We start from the raw sequence: 11,800 nt of genomic DNA on the forward strand, positions 1-11,800 counted from the left end.
CCAAAATATTATAATATAATTGCAAATAGAAAACTTGAAATTAACCCGAAAATATATCAGTTGAATTCCTAAGAATTTTTTAATGTTTCGGTCAAATATTTTAAAGTCTTAGGTATTAAAGATAATTCTTCAAAAACTTGTTTAAGTCCCTGTTCCTTGATAAAGATCTAGATCTAGAGCGCACCAGTGATCTTCTCTTAGGTGATCTAGATCTCCTAGGTGACTTCGATCTTCTTGGTGATCTTTTTCTAGATTGGGAGGATGATCTTGAACGTCTTCGAGATTTGGTAGGTGATCTTTCTCGTCCCAGTGGTGAAGGAGTCCTCTTGTAGTTGCTTTAAATCATGGTTACAATTCAATAATGTTACTGGAAGTCAAACTTAATACCAAGCAAATTATAATATTCGGGTATATACTTATCAAGCTGAATTTTTTCCCAAATCACAGGGTAAAATTATACATCGTTTTTTTAATCTTGAAACTAGAGATTTCCTTTAATGAATGTTACCATTCTTATTTAATTGACTTTCAGAGATACAATGACAAAAATCTTAATTGAATTGCCTGCGTTCACGATTGCGAGCATCTAATTCTCTAGATGATGGATGATAAAAATCACAACGAGATCGTCTACAGAATCCTCTAAAAGATTTTAATAATTTTGATAACAAAGAAAAATATAAATTATGAAGGGTAATTACTAATTACATGAAAATATACTTAAAAAGTAAAAATGAGAGGTAGGTAATGTATTGATTTGGTCACAAAGAAACACATTCAAAGTTGTATTTTAGAGGAAATAAGTATAATTCTACATTTTATTTTATTGGAAGTATCAGTATAAAAAATTAAGTAGTAAAAAAACCTGATATAAAATTGGCATATTCTGTCCGACATTTATAGTTATTCTACACAAGTTTGCACACTTTAACAATTGGAACTTAACTAGAGTAACTTATCATATCTTCAGGAAGGAAGGTAAAAAGTTTAGAAATAAATGCAAATTTTGCTGTAAGACAGCATGTAAATTAAAAATAATAAAAGACCACTTGTATTAATTTCATATGAAGATGCATAATTTGATACCTAACAAACCTATATTTTACATTAAGTTTTTAGGTTGAAACAGGTCGATTCCTATATCTCTGATATTTCGTTCAAGGTTTCAAATTACAATAATCTTTACAATTGAAAGACATAAAATAATGCAATTTTCTTCGATTATATATAAACATAAATTTTAAGTTGAGAGTGAAACTATGCTTTATGTCGATTAACTTTAACATATATATGCTTTAAAAGCAACGATGCTAGAAACAACATTGAATTCAATAATTAAAATTGCTATGTACCGTTAATATTTACCTACCCAATTTCTAAATAATAGGTAACTAACTAAGTACCTATTAAATTCTAAATATACTTTTAATTATCCCCAATATATGAAATTTTCTAATAATAACTTTACAATATCTCATAAACATCCGGTTATGTCTTACAGTTTTCAAGGATGCTTTGTATTGCTCCAGAACATATTTTTGGCTGTTTTAAGTGTAAGACGTTTGCTCAAGTGCAAAATAAATTAGGCATAAGAAGCTGAAACCTTTAAAATATACCTACCTACCTCAAAGAAAACTTATCAGATGCGCCCGTAGCGTCTAGGAGCATGCAACATATATTGAGCAGAATAGAGGATTCTCCCATTAAAGTCGATAAATATACAAAATAGCCTAAATAATTATAACAGGACCTATGTCAAGCATCCCTGAATTATGAGCAAGTCTATGGGAAGTTCTTGAGCTCTTTTCTTTCGCTAGCTCTGCGAATAGAGCCCCTGGTTTTATAAAAAGTAGACTATTCAAATTGTCTCTCTAACCCAGGATATCTGACCTCTACACCGATAGGGTTCTTCTATCAAGGGAAGCTTCAATTAGTTCCCGGGTGTTGATTCTATGTGCAAATATTAATTAATATATAAAAATTAAATTAAGGGGCTATATTAAACTATTTTTCTGTCCTCTTCCTTAAAGCAGATCATAATACTATAAATCGGCATGCTTTTTAATATAAAAAATAACTAATTCTAATTAAAAACACTGTTAATACTAAAAACACAAGCAATACCAAAAAAATATACAAATATATCAAGAATTAACAACTAACATGCCAATACAGTTATAAAAAATAAGAAATTATTAATAAATCCATATCATTAAGTCACTTTAAGTTGTAAGCACATATTATTAATCACAATTATTAATCAAAATTGCTAAAATAATTGGCGGAAATAAGCTCGAATAGTTTGAGAAACCGTAACAAGTGAACAAGCGGGACATTCATAGCTACGAAATTTGGAAGCAATGGTCGAGGAGTATAAACTACCAAACAAAAATTTCCTATCGCTTTCTAAATTCATTTTAATTGATTATTATATTTTCATACATTTTAATCATCTTGACGTACATTTCCTTAAATATTATAATCAAATAGCCCTTAAAATTCTATTTCAAAATTAATCTCGTCAGTGTTTTTACTTGTAGCTTAAAGGAAATGGAAAAAGAGGAATGTTTACACAGAGAACTTTTGTCTCCACAACTGGGGTAATGTTTATACTGTGGCTTGCTAGACTAAACTTTATATTTTCACATTTTTATCAAAATCATTCTCAATTAGCCATTTAGTAACTGATTTTAAAATTTTAAACGGTTAAAAATCAAGAACTGTGTATTTAAAATTGATTTTTGATCAAAGAATATTGAGGCAACGGTTAATTTTTGCAAACCTTGCATTTTAGTATCAACAGTTATTTTGTTTTGAATATTTGTAAATGTCGTTGTCCATAGTGTAAAAGCTACACTAAAATTAGCCGGCATTATTTAAAAAGGGACCAAAATAAAACAAATAAAAAAAATCAATTTGTTAAGATGCGAGAGGACAATGACGAAAATTAATCTTTCCCCGGTTAATAAGAGTAGAACAAAAAAAAGGTAAGGCAAATGTGAATAGTGTAAATTAAGAGCTTTGTCTAGTCGAATGTAAGTATTCTTGTCAGTAGCAAGGCTACTCTAAAATGCGAAATGTCCGTCTGAAACTTTATGAGGAAATGTGATTCTATAGACTTCATCATAATTTGGAGTATAATGTGCATATATTAAGTAACAGGAAATCTATATATCTGTGTATCTGTTTTTACCGATGGATACCTGTAACCTGCCTGTAACCACTGAACCGTTATGGTTTTGTTTTACATTGTAGCTTCTCATAGGTTTTGGGGATGGTACCACAATCCTCCCAAGAGAATTTGCTCCTAAAAAAGATTACAACCCCCCCCCCCCCAAACTTTTTTTGATTACCCTGTGTTACAGATAGCTGCCGAGCCCTGGAAGTTACTCATATTTCTTATCAATAAAAAGTAAAAGAATATAACTCATTATATTGATAATAATAATATTATTTAATAGTTGGTGATAAATCCCCTTTTATTAAATATTAGTAATTATCGCATACAATAATGGCATATTCAAGCACGATTACAAAGACAGGAGTTTTCATCATAAAATCACAAAATTTATTTTCAAGGGATGAAAAATATAGTTTAACACTGGGACATGATTCTTTTCAGCTATATTATAAAAGGTAATGAAAAGTAGAATCATGGAAAGAAAACGAAGTAGCGGGTTTCATCGCATTTTTACAGTAGCCTTTCTCCTATTTTAAACCCCTGCGGAGCCTATTTCCTAACCCCACGTGCCAATCATTAACATTAAACTAACCCAAAATAGCACATCAAAGCTACTGTGAAAATACGACGAAACCCGCTACTTATAGTTTTTATTCCATGATCCGAAAAGCAAATCAAAACAAAGATAATTTGTCCATAAACAAGGATGACAACATCCATAAAAGCGAAGCACTGAAACGGTAGGACAGACGGACATTAACTCTTGTATAGTGTCAGAACTGAATAATCAGAATATAAATGTATAAGAGTCGAAGCAAAATTGTAAGTAAATTTGTTGAAAAACTGCTTGATACAGAATAATGTTTATGGACATACTTACATTTTTAGGACTTTATTATAGAGTTGCTTCGCTTATTGTACTTTGTTGTCCCAGTAATCAGTATACCAAAAATCAGATCAATTGGATAATTAGATCACATAAAAATTTGTTGTTAAAAAAGTAAAAAAAATCAACATGCTTAAGATGGTGGACGTACGGACATTCTGGTAATGATTATAGAGTTTCTACGCTTTCTAAATCGTACCTAACTACTACAGGAATCACTCGATAGGACAATTCTAACGTGCTTAAATTAAAGAAAAAAGCTATCCGTTTTATACAGACAGACGTACGGACGGACCGGCCCTAATTAAATAAAAGCTTCGCTTTTAAAAATAGAGCATAATTTAGCTGATAATTTAAAGAAAAATAAACAGTAATATAGAACTTTTAATTTTCATCTGAAAATCCCTTATATTCTATTATATAAAGTAGAAAGGTATTTTTTCTAAAGCTTAAGACCTTCATAACTAACCAACTAATTGAGTTTTCTTATTTAGGGAACCTTTAAATAGGGAATGAGGTGGTTTTAGGCTGTTTTATTTTAGATTTAAACCTTTAGGTGGCTTTAGGCTATTTTTCAACTATTTTCTTCTTATCCCTTTGAATACAGAGCCCCTATAATGCTTGGGTAAGTCATATATTAGTAAGTTTATAAAACAAATAGGTCGTCACCTTGCTAGATAGTAGTATATATTTCTGTGTCACCAGTTTGGAGGGAGTCTTCAGCTTGTGTGAGTTTTGACAGTGAAAACATATAATTAATTTGCTAAGAAGCTGCATAAAAGCAGTCCGACCGCTATGGATGTTTTATACTAAAATAATCCCCATAATGATAGGAATGACAACAAAAAGGTTTGGACATTTCGAATTATAGAGTAGCTTCTCTACTAAAAATAACAACTGTACATTTGGTTTTCTCTTTCTTATTCAAAGTCAAAATAAATTTTGAGAAATTCTTTAAGTCTATGCAAGAATAAATAATTTCAGTTATAAGAAAAGATATGGTCAATTATACAAGAGTGTTCATTTCAATAATGTTCTTGATATTTCTTTGGTTGTTGGCAAAGAAATTTGTTTTTCTCTTCGAAGACAGGTTATTTTTTTTACCAACAAAGTCAATTGATAATTTTGTCCATTATTAGCACAGCATTTTTATGTGATATAATTCTCCAATTAACCTGATTTATGGAAATGATTACTAGGACAACAAAGTACGATTTTAAGAGCGAAGCAACTCTATAATCAAGTCCTAAAAATGTAAGTGTGTACTTAAACATTATCCTGTATTTAAACATTTTTCAACAAATCTAATTACAATTACAATTATCAGATTTTTTAATTCTGACACTCTACTAGTGCTTTTCTTGATGATCTCATCCTTTTTTTTAACAATTGAAAGTTAATATTTTATTGTAAAAACTAGCGGCTTCGCCCCTAGCCTCTAGGGTCTTTGCCCCAAGAGGTTAGATCAAACCGATTTTTCGTACTTTAGATTTAAAAGAAAAATTTAAAAAAAAAAAATTGGGGGGGGAGTCAACCCCACTATTTTAATTTTAGTTTTAAAAAGAAATTTTTTTTCGGGAGGGGAGGGGTATTTTTTTTTTTGGGGGGGGGGGGGTATCCCACCCCCAAGAGAATAGTTGTAAACTTTCCCGGGACCTATGAGAAGCTACCCTGTATAGGAGAACCCGATCGTTTCAGTGGTAGCGAGATCCTTCGCTACAAACAAACAGACAGACATCGTTCTACTTTGTATTTTAGATTAAAAATATATATGTAATATTCACCTAAATTACAAAGGCAACAAGGATGACAACATCCATAAGTAGCGAAGCACAAAATTTCGTGGATGGGAATGACTGTCATGGTTGCTTCTTCAAACAACGGGAAATTAAATTTTGATATCTAAAACAGAAAAAATTTTTAAAATCGGATCATAAACACCAAAGATATGGGGAAAAATTAAAAATTTAAAAATAGCCAAAACCCTGCAAAAAGGCAGTCTGACCATTATTGTTGTTTTCTTTAAACGACGGGAAATTTGATTTTGATATCTATAACTGAAAAAATTTTGAAAATCGGTTCATAAACACCAAAGATATGGTGGAAAATATAAAAAATGTAAAAATAGCTAAAAACCTGCAAAAAGGCAGTCTGACCGTTATTGTTGTTTTCTCCAAACGACGGAAAATTTAATTTTGATATCTTTAACTGAAAAAATTTTGAAAATCGGACCATAAACACCAAAGATATGGGGGAAAATGTGGAAAATTTAAAAATAGCCTAAAACCTGCTAAAAAGCCGTCAGACCGCCAGTGATGTTTTATAGTTAATTGTGCTCCTTAGTGATGGGAATGTTGTCAAAAAATTTCAGAATTCTATCTTTTATAGGAGCTGAGTAAATCCCATTTCCCCCATAGCGTTACGGACTGACTGACGGACTGACGGACGGACAAAGTGAATTATAGAGTAGCTTCGCTACTAAAAATAAAAAAAGTTAAAAATAATACGTTTTTTTGTAATAAAGGAATTTTTATGGACAAAGCCATTAGAGAAGAGTAAACTTCATGACTGGTATGCAGAATTTAGGTAAATTTTTATTATATCACATATTTTCTTCATTCAAGTACATATATATCCTATTATTTAAAGTAGTAAGGATTTTATGTTTACTGCTTAAGATCTCATTAAACAATTGGTTGCTCTATTTTAGGTAAACTTTACATAGTTCTATTGATGGTTTTAGGCAGTGTTGCGGAGCCGGGAGCCGTGGAGCCGCCATATTTTGCTGGAGCCGGAGCCGTAATTTTCGTTTAAAAACGGCAACGGCTCCGGACTAGATAAACAAAAAGATTTTTATAAATTATAATTTGGTAACTCTGTTTTGTCATGTGCAAATGCCCATTTTAAGTTTTTCAAGACCATTTTTATCAAAAATTGAACTTTTAAAACCTTCAAAAGTCAAAAATAGACGTGGGAAGAAAAAAAATATGTCGAGTTTTTCTTGATTTTTGGTCGGAGCATGAGCCGCCATCACCACAGACGGCTCCGCGGAGCCGGAACCAGAGCAGCACCAAAATATAACGGCTCCGCAACACTGGTTAGGCTATTTTGTCCATTTTTAAGTCTAGGGATGGGTTTAAGCCATTTTTACAGCTCCTTTGAATATAGAACCCTGGTACAATTGTCCCTGGGTACAATGTATCCTTATACTAAAGTAACAGGATGTTTGTCTGTCTGTGTGTCTGTCTGTACCGAAGGATCTCGCTAACCGCTGAACCGATCGGGTTCTCATTAACAGGGTAGCTTCTCATAAGTCCCGGGAAGGTTTATAACTATTTTGGGGGATGGTACCACCACCCTCCCAAGAGAAATGACAAAAAAATCAAAAAAAATTTTAATTTAGGGGAGACTTCAACGTCAAATAAGATGGTATCGTACATAAAAAATTAACTTTAACAAACAACAACATTTAAAGTGCCACTAGAGGCCTCTAGGGGCGTAGCTGCTAGTATTAGTATAAAGTAGTACGGTTTTTTTTGTCTAAAGCTTGAGATTTCTATGATTTTAGGCTTTTTTATTTCTATATTTAAGCCTTTATTTAGTTTTAGGCTATTTTTCTGCCCTCTTCTTACCCTTTTCAATGCAAAGCCACTGAATGCTAGGGGCACAGCCCACAGTAAGATTTTTAAAAATACAAAACTGTACAAACTTGGCTTCTGCACTGCACAGCCGTTGTTTTACTTTGACTATCATTGCCAGTCAGTCAATTATTCCCAGCTGCAGTCATCAAACAGTTGGCAGTTGATTGGTGCTGAAAGCTTTAAAAATTCATTCTAAGCTAAGATGTAATTTTTAAAATCAATAATCAGCAAACACTCTTGAAGTAAATTATTTTCTCTAAATATTGAAATAGAAAAAAATAACTTTTATATAAGATCTGCATGGATGAGACACAAAAGTAAAGAATTTCACCAACCTAAGGTACTAGAAATTCTTTATAAAAATGTATAAAATTTTAGGCAAATAAAAGTAAAATATTTTTATTTATGTTTTTTATTATTGTTTTTAAATATTTCTATTAACTGTTCTTTTTATTTAAGATAACAATAAATATTATGTTTAAATTTTAGAAAAGAGGAAAATCTTTGAAGCAGAAGCAAAAAGATTTATCAGCCCTTACATCAAAATTAATCCGTAGTAATACAACTCTTGCTGATGATATACAATCACAGGAATCAATTTACTTTATACTACGAGTTGACCAAATAAAATCTCTCCCTCCCCCTAAGTAAAAAAAATTATTATTACAGTGAGTTTAATTACTACTTTTTTCGATGGCTTTAAAAACTTTGTGGATGTTTATAAAATCTTGGAAGATTTCATAAACTATTAATGTCCAAACCATAAGCGTTAGGAATCTGCTTCCGTGTATGGAGGCGTATGTCAACATCCTCCTTAATATTAAAATTGGGGAGCATGTCTTTCTTTTCACCCCCTCAAGAAATGCACCCTCGTGACAAAACTCTGTGCATGTTACTGGTTGAAACTATAGCACCAAATTTTAATCTTCTGTAGGGTTATTAGTAGCGAAGCTACTCTATAATTCGAAATGTCCGTCCGTCCATCTGTGATTTTTTTTGGCTCATATTAAAGATTGAGAGCTGAAATTTTCAAGGATTAATTTTGTTAACATTCTTCATATTTTCACCAAGTTTGAATTAGATTCGTCAATTGGTTGAGGTGTTAGATCGATTCCTACATTTTTAAGTTTTCATTATTTTCAACTCATATTCGAGATAGACGGCTGAAATTTTTAGGATTGAATACTTTCATATTCTGCATACTTTTATCAAGTTTTATCAATTTAAATTGGTTGAGGTGCTAATTCGATTCCTAGATTTTTAATTTTTCATGATTTTCTTTACTCCTATTCAAGATAGACGGCTGATTTAATAATTTACATATCCCTACAAAGTTTCATTAAGATTTGCTTATTGGTTGAGGTGCTAGATCGATTTCTAGATTTTCAAGTTATAAATCTTATGAGGTTTTTTTTATTTTTATGTTTGTTTAATTATGAAACTGCAACATAGTTCATTTTTGCCGGATAACCATCCATAATTTATGTGCTTCGCTACTTATGGATGTTGTCATCCTTGTTTTTATTACAAATGGGGATGTACATCAATATATTTCCAATTATCTTATCACTTAATATCCCGAGTACTTCACACACATAAATACAATCACACACTCACACACATTATTATCTATACAAATTGATTGATTAAATTTCAAAGGGTGTTTAAAAGATAGAAAAGAGTGACCTCCAAGCTTTTTATCTATTTTTTTTGTGTGGGAGGCTTTTAGGTTTTGAAGGGGGGAAAGGGGATTGTTGTAAACATCTTTTATAACATATCTAATAATTCTAAATAGGAATCTTTACAATTAAGCCTCAATCTTTCACAGCCACTGAAAAAATTGACTTTAAATTTTTGACGGACGATGGATATATCATAAGTATATTGTGGCTGACCTAGCATTAAGATACATTTAAAGTATAAAGAATTATGAATAGGGCCCAAATATTGCTCTACTAAAGTTAAAGCAAAAACGGATGTCAAGATCTTTTAATGATCTCACTTCTCTAGAGGTATGAAAGTTAAAAATTCCTGAATCCTAATGTACAGCTTCTCTGTATGATTGTTTTAAAAAGAAGAAAAAATATATTTCAAATATTTTCTTTATTTTAAAATCCCTCTTTTTTTATGCATTTTAATATTTTCATTAGAACCCAGACGTAAAACGAGTAAGTCATGAAACACAATCCAATCATTCAGGTACACACCTATGTCCTATATCCTTACATAAAGTAACAGGATGTCTGTACTAAAGGATCTCGCTTAAAGCTGAACTGAAATGGCTCATCATCTGGTAAGACAAGTGCTAAAGTTAGATGAGTATACCAGCATAATTTTATATGATCCATTCTAATATAATTAGGGTCATCATCTTATAAGACAAGTGCTAAAGCTAGATAGATATACCAACATAATTTTATGTGATTCATAATAATATAATTAGGGTCATCATCTGGTAAGACAAGTGCTAAAGCTCGTATTCCTGTGAATACAACTCTGGCAAAAGATCTTTATCTACAACATGAAAGGTTAGAAAACAAATATTAGCAACATCCATCAATAAAAATTCAAACATAAAAAAATGGTGGGGTTTAGATGTTTCTATCTGATGGAATGCTAGTCTTTGGGTATTTTTACGGTTCAGTTAAATGATGTGCACAAGTTAAAAAACTGTATGTTTTAGGGAAGAAAAAGATAGGGGGGGGGGGGGGGGATTATTTTATAAATTTTCAAAACCAAACCCTTTAACCCTTGGATTGGGCGTCTAGTTTGGTCACATACCAAGATTTATGTATATCATTGTTTATATTAAGCAAAATGGTTGAAAATTCTGAAATTATTATCAATCAAGACTTTGAATTATACCGACATCAATATCAAGGTAAATATTAAAAATAATTTGAAATAATATTTGGTAATTCAGGTGAATTTTTTCGTGAATTTGGGGGGCAACGATACAAGTCAACCTTGTTAGCACTGTGTGTATTACTCACGTTCTTGGAAGGTGGGATATGCCTCTCCCCTGTGTTGACTAAGGAGATGACTAGCCTCTCTCCATCCTGTCCAGGAGTAGAAGGAAAAACATTATAGGTAGCTCTCTTCCTGAAATATTTAGTGGAAGAACAAATAAACAATAAGTTATTGATTTATAAATCAGTTGCTAGGAGCATAGCTTCTATACCTATTTAACCTGTCCTACTACACTTGCATTGTATTTTTGTTAAATATGTTTATGAGAAGCTTTCTAATCAACAATAATAATTACATAGAAGAGTTAGAAGATGAAGCCCAAATACCAAATATTAATGAAGAAGAATTTACTGAAAGGGCAGTTCAATTCCATCCTAGCTCTTTCAAAGAAGAAACAATTAGGTAACATGAACTAATCATATGCATAATAAGAACATTTATTTCCATAAGTTTCCAGGGATCTATAGGTATTAGACAATTGCTGATAAATTGATGTACAACCCAATGATGATACACTAAATTACCACTTCTGTAGATTGAAATTAGTGGTTGAAACATTTGAACACTCAACTTAATGAATCAACCACTCAAACTTCACATAAGTCCCTAAAGTTGCTAAGCCAACGAATAAGAAAACGCTCTTATAAACCTTTGGAGACTAGTGTAATAAACAGCCCATTGTCCCCTTTTGTCTGTGGTTTGAACGTTCCTCGAATCCTCATCATCATTTTTACATTTCTTAATTAAGTGTTTCTGAATCAATATCCAGCACAACAACAATAGATTCAGTAACGTCTGCAACTACTGGCTCAAAACCAAAGAAATTTACAGCACTATTGAAAAGAATGAAAGCTGTAAACGTGAAATCTATGAGTATACAGGCAAAACAATATTTATCCTTCATAAGGAACAGAGATATCTACAGTACATATATCAAAGAGTAACTAGATGTCTATATATTAGTCAGTGTGTGTGTGTGTGTAGCGAAGGTTCTCACTAGCTACTGAACCATTTTCAGCGAAGCTTCTCATATGTTCAGGGAAGGTTTGAAAAGATTTAATGAAGACCAATAAAAACTGCCTCTAGAAAAAGTGGTCTATTAGGGCGTAACTACTAGTAATA

The 11,800-nt window shown here is 31.7% G+C and overlaps 2 protein-coding genes across 2 annotated transcripts; one reads left to right on the forward strand and one right to left on the reverse strand.

Moving 5' to 3' along the window:
- Positions 1-59: 59 nt before the first annotated feature.
- On the reverse strand, positions 60-1,028 carry LOC145325262 (uncharacterized). The gene is made up of 3 exons (XM_080168203.1): positions 866-1,028; positions 565-642; positions 60-335 (listed from the first exon to the last, which is right to left on the reverse strand). Exons 1-3 carry the CDS (start codon positions 895-897, stop codon positions 116-118), a joined length of 330 nt encoding a protein of 109 aa, XP_080024329.1. The 5' UTR covers positions 898-1,028; the 3' UTR covers positions 60-115.
- Positions 1,029-3,478: 2,450 nt separating this feature from the next.
- On the forward strand, positions 3,479-11,751 carry LOC145325277 (uncharacterized). The gene is made up of 11 exons (XM_080168228.1): positions 3,479-3,636; positions 5,052-5,157; positions 6,592-6,653; positions 8,003-8,048; positions 8,198-8,297; positions 9,644-9,720; positions 9,859-9,907; positions 10,152-10,236; positions 10,522-10,589; positions 10,978-11,080; positions 11,427-11,751. The coding sequence occupies exons 1-11, from the start codon at positions 3,512-3,514 to the stop codon at positions 11,620-11,622; spliced, it is 1,017 nt and encodes a 338-aa protein (XP_080024354.1). The 5' UTR covers positions 3,479-3,511; the 3' UTR covers positions 11,623-11,751.
- The last annotated feature ends 49 nt before the right edge of the window (positions 11,752-11,800 follow it).

This window comes from Acartia tonsa, chromosome 7, assembly GCF_053477335.1.
Source record: "Acartia tonsa isolate MP-2025a chromosome 7, ASM5347733v1, whole genome shotgun sequence".
Taxonomy (NCBI): domain Eukaryota; kingdom Metazoa; phylum Arthropoda; class Copepoda; order Calanoida; family Acartiidae; genus Acartia; species Acartia tonsa.